The 19,271-nt window shown below is 35.3% G+C and overlaps 1 protein-coding gene across 1 annotated transcript in view; it reads right to left on the bottom strand.

Annotated features, from left to right (window-relative positions):
- oga (O-GlcNAcase) overlaps positions 1-19,271 on the bottom strand; it is a 52,022-nt gene that overhangs the window by 11,784 nt on the left and 20,967 nt on the right. Inside the window, exons 3-10 of the mRNA XM_039775263.1 lie at positions 15,922-16,019; positions 14,470-14,600; positions 11,684-11,855; positions 11,484-11,582; positions 10,443-10,727; positions 8,735-8,893; positions 6,707-7,359; positions 4,099-4,273 (exon numbers count right to left, since the gene is read on the bottom strand). Of these exons, the coding sequence (XP_039631197.1) occupies positions 4,099-4,273; positions 6,707-7,359; positions 8,735-8,893; positions 10,443-10,727; positions 11,484-11,582; positions 11,684-11,855; positions 14,470-14,600; positions 15,922-16,019 (1,772 nt within the window). The remainder of the gene's footprint in view (positions 1-4,098; positions 4,274-6,706; positions 7,360-8,734; positions 8,894-10,442; positions 10,728-11,483; positions 11,583-11,683; positions 11,856-14,469; positions 14,601-15,921; positions 16,020-19,271) is intronic.

The following is a 19,271-nucleotide window of genomic DNA, read 5'->3' as shown; positions in this document are numbered from 1 at the left end:
AACATTCCTAATAGTAGTATGTGCTCGGTGTTAAAGCACTTTAAAATTGATCCAATTTTGAGACATGTGACAAGACAGTTACAGAGGGAAATTAATATTGAATGAATGTGCAAATACATTGCTCCTGTCTTGTGAAGCAACAATTGCCCACTGAGAGAATTCTCTTTTAAAACTACATACTGCAATATGGCACTGGTACATGTACATGTGCATGTGTGTCTGTACATAGTGTACAAAGACTCATACATACACACAATACATTTTCCCAGTAACCTTGAGAGGAAGGTTAAATGACAACAGTTTAGGGCATTCTACAAAATTAAGTCAATAATTACACTCTGGCAAAATATACTTTTTGCATCGCTGCGCTAATGTGACTTCACTCAAAATTTATGCACATTTTAGTATTACATAACAATAATACTTTGTAAAAATTAGGTCATTTTAAATTAAGCGCTAGCAAGCTGCATTTATTTTCTGCAGTTGATCCAGAAAGTTGTGCAGAGGACTCTTCCTTCTGTACATAGTGAAGGGAGAAGACAAGACAGGTCATTAGTAATATTTAATATTAATACAAAGCAAGACTTTGACTGATTGTGGACTGCAGTGTTTTTCAAAAGAGTAAATTGACAAAGTACTATTTGATGTTTTCACTATCAAAAGCAAATTATGTTTTTGCTATTCAGGTTTTTCAACAGCCTTAAGTGTGATCACCGAGTAATTCTCTTAAATATTATTAACTATATCTTAATTGTAAAGATACAGTGAACTTGCCTGCTGTAAAAGATGTCTGTGATGCAAGTTAATCACTATTACATATAGTCAAATTTACTGTACGTGGCAAGGAAATCTCCTTCTAAAAAGTAATCAGGTACTTTTAAGAAAATATTGGAGGGCATTTCAAAAATTAAGGTAACAGATCTTTTTTAGACAAGTTACTCAAACTCTGCTTTTAAAGTAAAGAGAAGAATAAAACATTTTGAATGCTTACTATTCAAGCCAATAGAGTGTCTAACTCAATAATTACAGCTGACAACCTATTTGAAGATGCAGGGCATCACAAAAATATGGTGTAACAATTGCTTGTATACAAAGGTTACTAGGATGAGACTTTGTACTCAGTGTGTTACCATGAAGATGCTAATGCTACTCTGGATGAAACGTGAATGTATTGTAACACCAGAATTGAAGAAAGCACCCAAGACAGTGAAAAACACCTATCATTTCCTGCTGCAAAGAAGTTTAATGTAAATCATATGTATATGAAAATTAATTGCACATTCTTCTGGGACCCAAAGATGTGATGGCAACAAGTACTCAACATTTCTTCTGGATAAAAAATAGGGATGTGTCCATTGATCAGCTGCTGATCTCAAAGGGACGGTTTTCACTTAAAAAAATACTCGATCAGTGATCTGTGAATTCGCCAATCACAAAAGCCGATTTTTTCACATCTGCTATCTTAAGCTTTATGGTAGCTTAGTTGCAGGAAGAGCAGAAGTGAAGGCTCATTTTACCAGAGAGCTTAGCCTTGGAGTAAATAATGGAGTAATAAACTGAGAAAAGGAATCTGAGAAGTCACCCTGTGCAATTTGACAAATGGCAAGAAAAGCTGCATGAATTCTCACCTTTTTAATTTGTTTCTTTAATTAAAACAGACACCAGTTTAGTTTGGAGAGCAGGCTTGTTTTAAGTGTAGCAAGTTACATTTTTAGTTGGAAAAAGATACAAGAAAAATTTGAAATTGCTGCATAGTAAACGGTAGGCTTGTTAGCCTAATAGCAAACTATATCTTTTAATCATAAACCTGTTAAGCAAGTTAGTCTTGTGTGTTCTTGATAAATAACGTAGGAACATTTGATGCATTTGCAGCTTTATAAAGATTTGTACCGTGTTTTTGCTGTGTGTCATACAGCACAAGTTTTGGTGAGAAACAAGTACTACATAAATAAAATGGTAATCCATATTTATAATTACATCTCAAGAATTTTGAATGTCTACCTGATACACTGAAATACACGGTTGGAAAATAGTGTTTTTTTTTTTTAATTGTTTGAGAAAAATATAATTAAAAAAACAAAACTTTAAAAATAAACTGAACAATGAAGACTCACTAATGTGCTCGTTTTGCAGTTTTGTATGTATGTTATCATCCAGTTGACGCCAAGTCTATTTAATTTCAAAAACAACATGGGGCGGTGGTGCTCAAACATAACGAATGCTGGCAGTCACCTCCAGTTCTTCCTCTGGTGGTCATTCAGAGTGTCAACTGGATGATGACATACATACATACAAGACTGCAAGATTTCCCTCCCACACACAGAAGGGGTGGGTTAGGGTTGATTTCACCCTACAGTATTTTTAGTCGGCCAATGAGAAACGTGTGTATCAAGTTTCATGAAAATTGGTCCAGCCGTTCAGAAGTGATGCTGGAACATCCATACATACATTCTTATTGTATGAGAAATAAAAAATGTTTTTTGCTGTAAGAAATGGTGAAAACTTTTAATTAAGCCTTGTTTCACATTTTATTCCATATGTACAAAAATATGTATACACATTTATTTATTAGTTATAGTATGTATTTTAAGGAAATTGTATTTATTTTAGTATTTTATGGTCACTGAACAATAAGCTTACAGAATATCATTTTGTTAATAAAAAATAAACAAACAGTTAACTCATGTTGTCTATAGTTTGATTGATAAAAAATCCAAAGGTAATACATTAATATAGAACATAAGGCTTTTAGGAGTCTGGTTACGCAGGAGCTTAATATAAAATGCTTTTTAAAAGGATAAAGAAAAAAAATTCTGAATCGGCCAATCAAGTAACATGAAATCGGTGATCGTTATCTGCTTTAAAAAAAGGTATCTGTCATAGTGTATGCCTGGGCATGTTAATGGAAAAAGTACTACCTTTGTTTCTATTGTCTTGTTACCATATTGTTTTGAAATACCATAGTTTTGTAATAATAAAAAAGCATTCTAAGGAGACACATCAATAAAATCAATTTTTACAACAAAGTATTTAAAGAATACAAATTTGACCCTGTGTTTGTTGTTCAGTGTCCTCATAGCATACTCTATCTAGCTCTAAACATGCAACCACCAGTTCTTAGCTGCTGTCTGCTATGCAAGTACAGATGCCCACAGCTATCCTTAGAGCTGGACAAGAACCTGTAAATAAAATCTGGTTACTTCTGTAACCAAGGCCATGCTGGTGCTTCATACCATTTAACACATTTTAATCATAACATTTTATTTGTATGCCTAATAGTGAAGCTAGTACAAATTTATAGATTGCACTTGATTAAAGATGAACACACTGAAAGTATTAATTGATGCTGTCATAGACAATAGCGATCAATGCAACATGCAATGCAGCATTTACTCCTCTTCAAATCTCTTACAAAATGAGGATCAAGCATGCATTGACTTTAGTGATTTCTTTTACAAACCCAGGCCTATGATTTTTGATATTGTGCACCAGAATAGCCCTATGCAGCTGTTTCATTAATCTTTTCAAATTCGCATGCGCATGGAGCCACAAGCGACAGCCATCCAGCAATGATCAGGCCCTTCAACAAAAGATGGCACCACATATTTCTGTATGAAAGTAGCATAGTTAAATATGCATAGCAAACAGCAGAACCACTGGACATGAAAGATTACATGTTACAAAAAAAAAGTACAACACTGCAGTCTACATTTAGTCAAGTGAAAATTAAACTCTACATTTATTACTAAAGGTATAATAAAAATTATTCCAAACTATACACTTTTTGAACTGATAAGCTGCATACTGATGAACAGCTCAAATACTGAACATGAGCGCTAAAGATGGATGCCACTTGTGGGGAAAAAAAATAAATCAGTACTGTATTAACTTTAATGTGACAGAACAAAATAAATATAACTATTTTTGATTTAAACCTAACTATACCTGTTAAAACAAAGAATATAACCTGTTTCCACCTAATTAAGCAGTTATCCAATTTATTAAATAGTATTTGAGCCAATACTGTTATTTACTTGAATTAATCAGAGAAGGAAATATTTGATAATGGAAAAACATGGAATTTATGAATATACCTACCTAACCACTGAACAAATGATTTGACCATTGAAATTATACTTTTAATATCCCAAATATATGGATATAAATCATACAGGATTGTTCTGTTTGCAGAGTTTGAGAGGCGAGTAAACATCTGAATTACTGAACAGCACATTTCCTCAAACTTCTCTGCTCGAGCATGCCATTCACTGACCTGTAAAACAAAATAAAATGAAATTAAAAAAAGATTTATGTAAGTCACAAGTAAATGTGATAATATCTTGCTAAAGAACTGAAGAGACAATTAAATTGATGGAAGAATAAACTTCTCTTGCTTCAATGTGTTTGTGGGAAGGTACATTAAAGGGCTCATTATGTTTTAGCTGATGTTCTCATTTCTTTTATTTTCACAGAAAAGCAAATAGAAATTATTTTATGTGTGTGACTAAGGTAAGGCAAGCTAAACTTATTTTATTAATTGAATAAAATACCTTACAGCCGAAAAGAAGGTAATGCAAATGTAATTTTATTGTTCTGGTTATTGAATGAATGCTACTTAAAGAACAATAAACTGGATATACTGAGAACAGTCTATTGCATGACTATGACTCTTCTAACTTATTTTTATCAAAAACAAATGGAATTTCAGACGTGGTTTATTTACTGAGCAAAGGTTACCTCCTTAGGTTTTGGTAAATGATAAGGAGATTTTTGTAAGAAAAGCATGCAGGACCACCAGGCATCAATATAAATGCTAACATTACTCAAAGTTATTGTCTGCTTTTACATGCATTTTTATTACTCTTTAATTTAATATTGTTTTTTGTATCAGTATACTGCTGCTGGATTATGTGAATTTCCCCTTGGGATTAATAAAGTATCTGTCTATCTAAAGTCCATGTCTGGCCTCAACTGGTAACAGTATAAACAATGAGGTACAGTTCAACTAGTATTATCCATCCATCCATTTTCTAACCCGCTGAATCCGAATACAGGGTCACGGGGGTCCGCTGGAGCCAATCCCAGCCAACACAGGGCACAAGGCAGGAACCAATCCTGGGCAGGGTGCCAACCCACCGCAGGACACACACAAACACACCCACACACCAAGCACACACTAGGGCCAATTTAGAAGCACCAATCCACCCAACCTGCATGTCTTTGGATTGTGGGAGGAAACCGGAGCGCCCGGAGGAAACCCACGCAGACACGGGGAGAACATGCAAACTCCACGCAGGGAGGACCCGGGAAGCGAACCCAGGTCTCCTAACTGCGAGGCAGCAGCGCTACCACTGCGCCTAATTACTGCTAATAACAACAAACTTACAGAAAGTGTTATTTAAGCTACTTTAGGTATTTAATAGACAGAAGCAAGCTTTCAATAAATAAAGAAAAGCTTCTGTGTTAAGACACAAAATCAATGAAATGTGCCTTAATTCTTTATTCTCAGTTCCTTAGTGTTTCAGGAACACCACCACCACCGATATGGGCAAATAGCTGTCACAGAAGCCTCAACTCTAAAGAAAACAGGCAAACAGTATTCAAAAATAAATTACCTTTTAAACTGCTAATTCTTAGACCTACATCACAAAAAAAAAACTCATGGCAAAAGGTAAAGACCTTTAAATGTTACCCATATAAATAAAGTAGTTTGCCTAGTTGTTTCTTCACGGATCATGCAAAAAATGGCTGAACTGATTTTTACAGAATTTTGTATGGGGATTGCTTCATTGTAAAATACAGGTTATATGGCATATTGGGGGATAAATGTTAAAATAGTTTGGGGCAACCCAAAATTTAGTGTGCAGTGCAGAGACTGCAACTCCAATTAGGCAGTAGAAGTATGATGTTATTGGCACATAAAGTTCTGTATTAGCTAAGTCAGGACTTTACCTAAGACCACAGTAACAGCTCAAATAATCTGGATCACAAATTTAATTGTTTCACTGTATTACAACATTTGTCTAAGAGTGTCTTTTTGTCTTAAATCTTTGTTTTGGATTGTGTTTAGCCATGCTGAATTTCTAAATAAACAGTTTTTACCCTGTTTTTTTTTCATCTGGTCCTTTTCTGAAAAATATGGATTTAAAAAGGTTGTGCACCGTTTTCAAACCATTAAGGGTGCAATATTCCTTTGTTTCAACACTCCAAAAAACCTTTAAAACTCTGTGGTCTACGGATTCAATTGTTCAATAAACCAACTGATTTATTAATATGGAATTAAACAATAAACCATGAATTGCAAAGTAGCAGCATTCATGGTAGCACCCCAGAAAGGAGTTGCCACAATTATGGATCCCAATCTTGCATAAAAAGTACAAATTCGACTCATGAGAGCACAGAAAATAATAGTGTAGAAAGTTTGTGTAGATGACGGATGGGACGCTATCATTTCAGCCAGCAATGAGAGATGAATGAACATTTAAAAAATATATATATTTTTTTAACATTAACCTAATATACAGATATAACCAGCAAACACTAGTATTTTTTTAAATGCTTGTTTTTAAAGAACAGTAATAGTAAAAATTTGACACTACACATAACTTAGTGAAGGTAGAAGATTTAAGCTTCAATAATAAAAATGTATATAAAACAGCTTGCCAAACAACTAATAAAAATGAAAGCAGAAATGTTTCATAATTACTTTTTCCGGGTCCTTCCTTTTAGAGTTTACACTAACCACACTGCTGTTTGCTCGTAGCCAATTGAATTCTTTAAGCATCTGAGCAGCTTTTTGGCCATGTTCATAAGGCAGAAAAAAGAGTTCAGAGAGCAGCATGAGGTCCTCCAAGGTGAGTGGCTCTACTGCATAAAGGGGCTTCTCATTAGGCCCTGGTGTAAAAGATTCTTTGTTTAGCTGGTCATCTGTTTGCATTGGAGCAATATCACTGCCAGAATCTTCCTGAATAGACATCTCAGGAGACTTTGACTCTGCAATGCTTTCTTTGTCTGTGTCCATGGGTTTTAATTCCTCTGTCATTTTAGCCTTAACAATTTCCTTTAAGATCTGGCTGACATTCTTTGTATCAGGTTCATCTTGCTTTTCCACCACCATTTCCATAGGTTCTTCATCAGACTGTAAAAGTAATTGTTCCTTCTTCTCCTCTTCTTCCTCCTCATCCTCCACTTCTTCCTCTTTACTTAAGGGATGCGTTTCTTCACCCAATGAAGTTCCTTGACTCATGATTGGCTGCTGATACACAGTGGTGACAGTGGTGGAAGAACCAAGACTTGGAGAGGCTAAAGAAGAAACATCAATAGCTGTGCTCTTTGCTCCACTGTGAGGAACCTGTCGACCTGAGAAGTCAAATGAGAAATGTATGATTTTTGCTGTTAAACACTAAACAATGAACTCCAGATTGTAAGGTCACTTTATGGATTGTGTGACTGCTATGCTTTCGGAAAAAATCTGGAATAGAATGTGGCCAAACTGCACTTCATAAAAATTACCACTTATTAAAGTAACTTATTATGGTCTCAAATCAGATGGAACTACTGCATAACCTCTTTTATTTAGGCCAAAAATGAATAAAAAGTAATATTACCATTCAGCTATCTAGCAGTGAACCACACATTAAACATCCAAGTATCATCTATGTATGCAAACGATGTATATGACAACAATGCAAAACAAAGTGACTAGAAATCTGGTGAAACACTAATATAAAAATGTATCTTCTATTGCCATTTAATGGTAGAACCTACAAGGGTCACTATACAAAAAAACGAGTTTGAGAGCTACAGTGCATATTTATATTCAGTGTTCAAAATTTTGATTTTAGCTTTTTATTAGGTTTTTTTCAAATACAAACTCCATTTGTTCAGTATTGATATTTGTGATGACACATTTCTAGTCTATAAAACATTTGTACAAACATTTTCCCGCACATAAAAAAAGTATACATTATAGATTTAGGTGTCCCAAATTCATTTCTGAAATTGGAATTTCTCTACCATAAACCATTACAAGATACTGTATTTAGTGAGAAATGCTGCTTTGGAGGGAAAAAAAAAGCTTGTTTTATTGATTTGACCTGATGAATGTCAGACTTCCCCGTACCAGGATATTTATACAATCGGTACATTTCAAATTCCAGTACCAACCCGCACAAGAATCCACTGTGATTCTGAATATTCACTTCAAAAATACATGAACCTAATAAAAACATATACACACTCAAAAATGTGGCCCATTTTAAATTACAGACCACTTACTAAAACTGCCATGGACATTCACACTATTTACACAAAAGAATAGGACAGTTACGCACTGTTTTTGTAATGCTAGGCAGAGCCGCAACATTTTAAAAACAGATATATTGTTTTCTGAGCAACAAATGTGCCATTGCAAATGTGGTATGCAAGCAAAAGATAAAATTATGTAAAAAAAAAAAAGCCAGTATCATGACCACAACATGAGCCCAACTAGACCTCTCACTAGTGCTACGGTCTGTTGATCCACTGGCACTTTAACAGCTGACGAGTGTGGCAGTTATATGTGAGGATAGCCCTGCAAAATGTCAAAAAAAAATCTTAACAGAGTAGCAACTTCCTTGATCTGCGGATTACAATTTTTACTTCCATTCATATTCATTATACCAATACAGCCATTTAGTTAAACATACTTTTACTTCTTAAGGAAACATTTTCAATGAACAGGAAATCTACCTACTATTGTACTGATGAGGGACTCTGAAATCTGCCAGCCATTCTGTCAGAGCAAGTTTTAATGCTTGCTGTGGACTATACAACATATCAGTTTCAATCTCTTCATCGCTGCCTTCATTCTCCAGCTTGATCTGAATTGAAACTGTGCTGTCTTCACTGTCAGCTGAGAAAAAAAGAATTATTTCTTTATTAAACAAATTTTTTTTATATGTTTTAAACTTTATTCACTTTTTTCAATTACAGTTGTGAATGCCTGACTGTAATCCTGCTCAAACCATTTGGAAAGTGCCCTTTAAAGGAACATTCCACACAGAAATTGTTTCTCTTATGCTACCTACCCCATATAGTTTAAAGTAGTGGACAAGAAAAATTTTTAATCTTATGTTTTCATGAATGAGAGACATAGATTTTAATTCTATCAGACATTTCATGTAGGCCAATATTAAACCAGAACAAAAAAAATCCATTAAAAACAAAACCATGTTACGTTGCAAAATGTTTTAACTGCCAAGTTAGTTTTCTCTTTTTAAAATTTCCTTTAGTTTTGGTCACTCTAGAGTGTGTACTACACTTGCAAGTGTGTGTGTATATAGAGACAGAGAGATAGAGATAGAGATAGAGATATATATATATATATAGAGAGAGATTATATATATATATATATATATATATATATATATACACACACACATTTTATATTATATATCAGCATTTGACTCTCACTACACACAATTTTTCCCCCATTTTCACATGTTGACTAAATACAAACATTTGATCGTAAAATGGGCCGCATTGTTGTATGGCTAGGTATTGGAAAATTTGATGCAAACACTGGTGCCATCTCTTATACTTGGACAACTAGAGCGATGCCTGTGAATTCCAGTCTCCCCATGGCCCCTACTGTAGATTATTTTCATAGTCCAGGGAATACAAGTATTTGCTTTCTTACCTCAACCCATTACACAGATACACCTGGTCAACACTGAATACTTCTGCTAGTTAAACTAGAATACTCTAGCCCAGAAGCTTTAGAAGTTTTATTAACAATTCTTCCAAAAATGAAAACAGTCATGGTTGCCGTTTATTACAAATATTATATACCACTGTATTTGATTTCCATGAACTTTCAGTGGTTTGGATAATTCTAAGAGGAGTACTTGAACATGAAGCATATCTAGACAGATAAATTGTTTCTTATTACTAATACACACTTATTACTAATATGAGTATGAAATATATTTAAGGAGTTTGACAATATTGCTGCACATCTCAAACTCCAAATCCCAAGATTTAACTATCAACCATCTCCATATGCATAAAACAAAAGGAATAAACTATGTAGCTTTCCTGTCATACTAGCAGACATTCTAAAAGGCACAGTGCCACATAACCAAAATTAAGATGAAAATTAAAACAACCTATTCAGAACTGCTTTAATTTGAAATTAAGTTTATAATTCTGTGTAAATGTTTTGAGTTTTTATACAAAACATTAAACCAAATTTTTGGATTTTAACATCCCTTTTAGGAGGTGACGATTTTGCTCACATAAAATATTTGAGTAGTGTTCACAGCCTTGAATGTATGAAACTGCAATGTCTGATAATCAACACAACATACAATAAGGTTGCACTCATTCCAATGAAAATAAAATGTTATTATCCAGAACAGTCAAGACTTCATTTTATCTACAATTCATTTCAGAATACTTACTCATAACAACGTCTTTTCTTACACCATTCATATTTGACCTGTACCATGTTGCTAATGTGTGGATAGCCACAAAATTTGATTCAAATTCACAGTTAGGATTGGTCAGCACACCCTTCAGTCTGGGAATAAGTTCAGTGGAACGACCCTTGTATGGACCAAGAAATAACCTCTTCTGGTCATAGTCATTAGCATGTATATTGTCCCATATAACTGGAGCTCTCTTCAGGATTTTAGTAACTTCTTCAATGGAATCCACCGTAATATCTTTGGATACAACTTTAGGACCTAAAAACATAAAAAAAGAAAGATTATCTGACTGAGAAATATGCAAGATCTAAAATTCTCAGAGGAAATTGTGGATGGTGCATCATCTGCTGCATAACAGCCTTTGAGTAACACTAGGCAGAAATGTACCTAACTGAACCTGCCCTGTCAAATAAAATCCCATGGCAAGACAGAGCCTCTCTCTGCAGAAACAGGGGCACAACAGACATCAGTCTTTGCAAGGAGATGAAATCCAGGTCATGCTCATGCATACCCTGCAAGAATACCAACTATACAATAAAACATCCAGATAATCAAGCTACTTTGTCGGACGCCGACATGTAGCCACAAATCATGTGGCCAATTCATTAATTGTTCATTTTCAGGAGCCAGATCTTGAAGATCAAGCACACTCATCATTCTCAGCAAAAGAGCATTCAGGCAGCAAACATACTTTTGAAATTCAGGTACGTAGGAGTGCCATATATTGGCCACCAGACATTATAAATACACTGTGAGGCAATTATGATGGCTGTTCTAGAAATAAATTCTTTTTTTTTTTTTTTTATAACCTCTAACTTAAAATTGTCTGGAAACATTTTTACAAGGTCAGCAACACCATTATAGCTTTAAAATAAAGGCATAAGCACCTCATAACCAGTTTTCTGACACACATATAAATGCTTTTAATATTTTTAAAAGTATAATATGAAACCAATTAAAAATATACATACTACAAACTTTATACTGAAAAAAACATAGCACGTCTACAATCACCTGTCCAAAGCACCTCAATTCCAGGCAGCAACTTTTCACCCACAGTCCGCAAATATGGAGATTGTGACACATTTGGATAGCAGAAAGTTCCACAGTACTCTGTTGGCCAAACAGCAAAAGAGTCAACTCACATAAACACAATAACCTAAAAATGTGGTTCTGCACTAATTAAAGAAGACAAAACTAAATAAAAACCTTACCTGTAGGACAGAACAGGAAAATGTCGGGCTCACCCAAATACTGAAAGATTTCATTGGTAATTGACACTTGGGCATGTGCAAATGAACTAAATACTTCTTTATCTGCAGGACACATATTGTGGTCAATATCATCAAACAACAGGGCAAATGACTTGCATCCAAACTGTGAAACCTGACACAAAAAGCAAAACAGAAAGCTGTAACAATTCTATTCATCAAGCATATGAATACATTTAGTATTAAGGATAACTACAAAACTAAACAATGCTGCTCATAACACTTAACAGTGAAAAAGTGGTCAGCAAGAACATACAGTATCCCCGCTCCTTTCAGCAGATTATGAAGTGTACTTTAATTTTGAAATGGACGTCATTCTATTATTTTCAATTTACCCATTCCATGTATTGATTTAAGAACACCTCACAAACTTAACAGCATGTTTTTAATAACTACTAATCTCTCTAATATATTAGGAAAAACTTAAGGCAGGCAGTACAGTATCAGTTTTTAATTCTAAGCTAAGTCAACTAGGGATGCTCTGATCTAAACTGGCCAATAAGACTCAATCGGTGAACACTAATCTTTTCAGCCTTTGCTTTTCTATACTTTATGGTAATTTAGTTGCAGTGTTCCTTTATTCAAGTTAATAAAGTAATTGAGCAAATGCACAGCAAATGTTATGTAGTGTAAAAAAAGAATAGCAAGTCAAGGCTGAGACTGAAAGACGATCAGACCATTAGCCTTTAAGTCAAAAAAAAGTGGAGTAATAAACTGAGAAAAAGGAATCTAAGAAGTTAACCTGTTTAATAAGACAAGCGGCAAAGAAAATCTACTTCAATGAATTCAGACTTTATTTTGTCCTTTTACTATTGTCCAAACTCAAACCATGACTGTTTTAGTTAATAATTGGACAGTGATAATGATTGGACAGTGTGTTAAGTGCAGTAGCTTACATTTTAATTGGAAAAAGAAAAAAGATATCAAAGAATTTAAAACTGCTGCTTAGCAAACAATACTCTTGTTAGCTTAACAGTAAAGTGTGTCTTTTAGTTATAAAACTAGTCTAGCATGTTAAAATTGAGTCGTCTTGATAAACAACTTATGAATATTTTATATATTTACAGCTATTTAAAGGTTTGTACTATGTTTATCATTTGTTTGTGTCGTATAGGATATATTCTGATAAGAAACAGTAATAAATAAATAAATAAATAAATATTCACACACATACTGAGTATACTTTATACGTAAAATATATGTTGTCGTACCTTGCATAACTGAATAACCTTTATGGCACAATAACAATTCAATACATTTATGGTCACTACAGTATTTGGATGTAATAATCTTCATGTCGGAAAAGGCCAACTCGCATAAAGAAGTAGAGCCGAATAATGCAGTCAAGGAGGTAGCTCTTGGACGGACTTCTTATGCTTAATGATTGAGTGGCTCACCCGGAACGATGCTTCAGTGTGTCTGCCTTTGCTTTTGAGTGAAAAATGACGGTTGTTCGATTAACTGCGATTTTAGTTCCTGCTCCTTTCTCTTTCTCAGATTGCTTTTCGGAAGGAAGTAATTTTCGTAGTTTTTATGAACAGATCAAAAGTGCCTTTCCATAATTTTCCTTCTTTGGAGTAGCAATGATAGAGTGACAGATCAGTCAAACGCACTTCCGATTGTGACATTGTGAGAAAAAAATCTTCTTACAATTCCACATCCAGCCCATACCATCCCCAAACAATTTTTTTTTTTTTTAAATTCCTTCTTTAGTCGATATAAATTGGAAGTCTAACTAGATCACATCCGGAGTTTGGCAGTAGCTTGCGTGTTTGATCGTGCATGCGGGATGACCAGTGTGTTAAAAGAAAAGAGATCTCAGACTGGCTGCCCTGTATGTCAATCAAGTGGCAAATGCCATAGGGAGGATATATATATATATTTTTAATGCAACGCAATCTATCTGCGCTACATTTTCTGATTTACCAATCGATCGGATTGACGTCTTGGGCACCCCGATCTAAATGATACACTGAAAGTTAAAAAAAAAAAAAATACTGTATGGATACAGTAAATGTATATTTTAAGAGCAAAAAAAGCTGTAATGCAATTAATGATTAAAACTTTTAAGTACATGTATATTTACATTTAAGCAATGTTTAAATGCCAGTATCAGTTGTGAGATAGATTGTGATATATATATGAAGTTTGTTTACGTCATTTGACCTAACATGCTTAGTTTTAAATTAATTATTCAAGTTGTTCACTTAATTCAAATTCCTGCTCATTTCACTCTGCATTCACTTGTGTACATAATAAATACTATATAAGATAATGTACTTGATCATATATTATTGCAAAATCATTAAAGTGAAATATACATGGAAGTACTGTATGGACCATTCCATAACAATTTTTCAAGCTAGTATTAGAGACTACGAGGGGTTTTATAACATATGCCATATCTTAGTTGAATTTCCATGTCATTGCAACAAACTAAGCAACTTAGCATCATACTCATAAATGTATGCCTTTAAACATTTTAGCTACAAATTTATTACTGATAATCAAGTTCAGGGTGGTTCATTACCATTGATAATAATGAACTGTTATGTAGCAATAAAATACAAGTGTGTATAGTACCAAAAGGTAATAATTATATCTGCCTAAATAACTTTTTACTTATGTATAACTTTTACGAAAAGTGGGTCAAGTGGACTTCGAAAACAGGCAGGCAAGACAATAACCCAACCATATTTTTCAGTTCCAAAAGTATCATTTATACTAACCTGATCCAATTTCCTTTTTAAGGTGGAAATTTCCTTCTGGTTTGAAAATGTTATGTCAAGACCAGGAGAAATGGCATAGATGAATCTTATTCCATATTCTTTTGCCGCAGATATGAGAGTCATGAGTTGCTCTGAGAAAAGATTGAAGGGTCTTTAATCAGTTCAGAAAACAGACTCATTTGAACAAAACGATGTGAATCAAAGAAACTTAACATTTATTTCAATATCACACATTCATGCAAAGGATGTAGCTATATAACATGTCAAAGAAGTAGTTACATGGGAAAAAAAACAAATATTTAGAAAAGAACAATAATGAATAAATAGTACACAAAAGATAAATAATGCCACTTACAAAGGAAAGATACGTATAATTAAGTGAAGTAGAGTCCGATTTTTCTTTTTTATTTGGTACCTAAACAACAGTCCGATTATACTGACCAGGGTGGACAGACAGGAAAAAAAACACCACCAGGATTCGACCAGAATAGAAATTAAGAAACCATACAATTAAAACCCATGTGGACATAATGAGAAGGTGCAAATCCCACCCACTGACCTGTTCGGAGACTTGAAACTTTACATTAGGATGCTGAAGTAATGAACGCTGAAAATGGGGCTTTCTAGTATTATATGTTTAACAAACTATAAATCGGTCATTTCTGGCAGTAATAGACATTTGCAACATTAGTGAATATAATATAATTTGTATATAATGACTATTACTGCTCAATGTTTTTTATCATTTACATATGGCTGTCCCCATTTTCAGCAGCCACTCCTTGTGTCCTACTGGTAACCTCCCTTAGCTAATCCATAGTCATTTGTTAATGTTAACTGGCTCTTAGAGAACCATTTCTAAATTAATTAGAACCACTGGAACCTGCTCTCCTGTTTACTTAGGATACAGGGCACTGACATTTCTAAAGTTCAGTTCTGGGTTCAAAATGACAATATGAAACAGCGTTCTCCAACAAACATGTCAGTTTATCGTTTTTCGCAGAATTAAGGTTATTCCATGCGACAGACTGCCACAAAATCTAAGATTTTATACAAATAGGGCAAACTAGTTCTAAACAGGACAGAAAAAAGGGAAGTCTCAATTGGAGGACTCCATCAGAATGTGTAGTTTGAGAAACAAATGCCTTGCAGGTCCTTGGTTGTCTTCTTCACTAAATGACACATATGACTGTCATCTGCAACAAAGAAAAGTCAACTCCTGGATGCTGTGCATAATGCACTTTTCCAGTCTGTTTGTTAAATGGCCTGTGTTCTTTTGCCCATTTTAACTTTCTTTTTATTTTTCAGCTTCACATATGGCCTTTTCTTTGAAACTCTGCCTCTAAGGCCAGTATCCCAGAACTGCATGGTAAATTTGTACTGTTTTGTTTAAATACAACTTAGTAAATACAACAAGTAAAATGAAAGCAAGAGTAAATACAGCTGTCTTACCTGCTTCTTCAACAGAATACATTTCTCTCCAAAACATTCTATGTTTATAGTCATCTTTTGGGGCATAAAGGTAAGTATTTAAACCCCACTTTTGTAACCTGTTTGTAAAAAAATAAATAAATAAAGACAAGTTAGATATACAGTACATGCTATAACACTCAAGTGCATTTGGAGACTCACAACTAATTTTAAAGTTGGAGAATTAAAAAAAAATATATATATATATATATATATATATAAATAATTTATATATATAAAGCAGCTTCACTTGAAATCACTTTGTGATTGTGCACGGGTTAAAACGTCCGCTGAAGTGTCAGATTCTTATTTAATTATGCTGCTTTCTGTATCTTCTGCATTGCATTCAGGTTAACCTGATGTTTTGTCTCATAGTGCCGTCTTAGATTAAATTCTGTAATTACAGCCACATTAGCTCCACAAATGAGACACACGGGTTCAGTAAACATATACTCAGCCTCCCATCGGTTTTTAAAGGCTCTATTTTCAGAATCAACTTTTCTCTTCAGCATCGTGTGAGCTAGCTTCGCAATAACCTGCAGCATCATAAGGTAGACTTGATTAACGCGGTAAGTGTTCGGCAAGGCAGCTGAAGCGCTGCATTATGGGATCTGTAGTTTATTGTGTTACCAGCTTCATATACCCGGCTTTAATAACAATAATACAGTATATAAAATGATCTCGGGCGGATATAATTACACCGGGCGGATGTGGCCCTGCCCTTGAGTTTGACACATATGGACTAAATAGAACTTGAAAAGATATATTTTTTCAAATGTGATCGCGCAATTCAGATAGAGTTGACGCGCACTACAGTCTGCATGCCTCAATAAGTCATCCTTCCCTCGCTCTTACTTTTTTACCGTTCATGAATGAATATACTGAGTATGGCTTTACCAAAACAATCATTGATGGCGAATAAAGTATCCATTATTCGAGTATGTAGATCGGTTCGTATTTGTAGGATGTGTTGTGTTCAAGTTACATTCCGTGTTTGTCAATCGTTGTAAAGATGACAGGTTTCATTCATCGATTCGTTTCTTACTGCATCAATAAACAGCTCGTCTTCTTCTTTATCTGAGACCTGACACACTGCATGCACGGGTTTTTTACACTGTCTTCCTTTAACGGGACATTGACTTTTTCCACCGTGTGCTTTGTTTCCACAGTAGCTGCATTTATGAATATGCTTATCAGACGCTTCATATTTTTTGCTGCCTTTTCAATTGTGTAATTCGGTTTTGTTCAGCTCTTTGGAACTGTTGCTTTTATCTGTGCACTGCGTCAGTTCACGTGAGCCGCTCGGTGTACATGCATCGAAGTTTCCCAGCTGTGCTGGTGCCATCTCGTGCTATGTCCATGGCTGTATTTAATGTTACCTTAGTCCTGGCACTTAAAACTTTCTCTCGCAGTTTCGCTGAGTTTGTACCAAACACCACCCTGACCATCTCATCTTCCTCTGCATAAGCACAGTCCTTAACCCGTGAATATTTAGTGGGAGTTTGCTATTGGATTGCCGCTGACGGACGGCCTTATATGGGCAGGCACTAAATTACAAACGCCAGTGGCAGCCTTTCTATGAACTTAATTTAAAGTGTAGGTTTACATCGTGCTTTGTTTCCGAAGTAGCAGAACTCATGAATATGGTTGTATATGTCACTCGCTCGCTTCTTATTGTTTCGCTGCCTTCTCAATTATATAATGCATGTTTTCTTCAGCGCTTTTTTGAGGTCTTCCTGGTTTTCTATGTACTGCGTGATTACGTGGGAGGCGTGATGATGTCACACGAAACTCCTCCCCCAGGGCGTTGAAGCTCATCTCCATTACAGTAAATGGAGAAAAACTGCTTCCAGTTATGACCATTACGCGTAGAATTTCGATATAAAACCTGCCCAACTTTTGTAAGGAAGCTGTAAGGAATGAACCTGCCAAATTTCAGCCTTCCACCCACACGGGAAGTTGGAGAATTAGTGATGAGTCAGTGAGTGAGTGAGTCAGTGAGTGAGTGAGGGCTTTGCCTTTTATTAGTATAGATTACTGAGTATAGTGGAGGTGCTTTGTGCACTATTGAAAATATTAAAGTAAATTATTTGAACTTTTATCTGGTGTCTGGTCCGAGGGTTCAAGGGGACAGAAAATGAACAACTTTACTGCAAATCCAAAAATATGTCAGCAAATTAAGTAGTGGTGCTGTGAGATCCAAATTTAATATCTTGTATGACTTCCATGAGCTTGGAGGACAGCATCCATGCGGTTTGGCAAGGATTCATACAATTTGTGGATGTGGAGATGGAAGTATGCGATGGAGCACCATCCTGCTGCAGAATTTGGCCTTTTTTATGGTTGGGAATATAAGAGGTAGCTAAGATTTCTTGGTATTTTAGACTATTGATGTTGCCTTCCACCCTGCAGATCCCTTGCATACCCCCATACTGGATGTAACCCCAGACCATGATTTTGCCTCCACCAAACTTCACTGTTTTCTGGGTAAATCTCGGCTCCATGCGGGTTCCAGTAGGTCTCCTGCAATATTTGCGGTGACTGTGGTGTAATTCAACAGAAGATTCATCTGAAAAATCCACCTTCTGACACTTTTCCAGCGTCCATCCTTTTAGCAGGCTGTGGGCCTTGGCAAATGCCACACGGTTTTTCAATTGTCTTTTGTTTAGTGCTGGGTTATGGGCACTGATTTGACCATGAAGGCCATTTCGAGACAGAATCCGACAAACTGTTCTGGTTGACACAGTGACTTCAGGTGACCAGGTCTCGTGGAGCTCTGCTGCAGTGGAAAATGGGCTGGCCTTGGATTTTCAAACCAACAAACGGTACTCTTGAACAGTTGTCTTACGGTGTCTTCCTGACCTGGGCTTGTCAAAAACATCTCCAGTCTCTTCAAATCTTTTTTTTATCCTCTGAACTTGACGCTGAGACACATTGAAGGTGTTTGCCACATCAGCAGTGGATTTGGTCTTCAGCCTCTTGATAATCAACACTTTAGTCTCAGGGTGAATCTTAGGCATGTTTACAGAGGTCTAGTTGCAGTTGATGTGAAGGTCTAGTGTACTGGGGTTCTTTTTATACACACCTGAGACCTAATTGATCCATTATTTGTCACAGGTGAAGCTCATATGACAAGGCGACAACACTTATGTCTTGCCAAAAATTGACTCAGTGGGCTTTACCAAGCTGTGAATATTAGAATACTTTGTCAGTTTCATTTTTCACTGAAACATTATTACAAAAGCTGATGTGATTAAAATGACCCATTTCTTGTAACAAAATTTTGATTAGAAATATATTTTAGCGGCACTTCAGGTCAATTTGTACACAAG

This window comes from Polypterus senegalus, chromosome 1 (genome assembly GCF_016835505.1).
Source record: "Polypterus senegalus isolate Bchr_013 chromosome 1, ASM1683550v1, whole genome shotgun sequence".
NCBI classification, from domain to species: domain Eukaryota; kingdom Metazoa; phylum Chordata; class Cladistia; order Polypteriformes; family Polypteridae; genus Polypterus; species Polypterus senegalus.
This window is presented reverse-complemented; position numbering and strand designations above follow the sequence as displayed.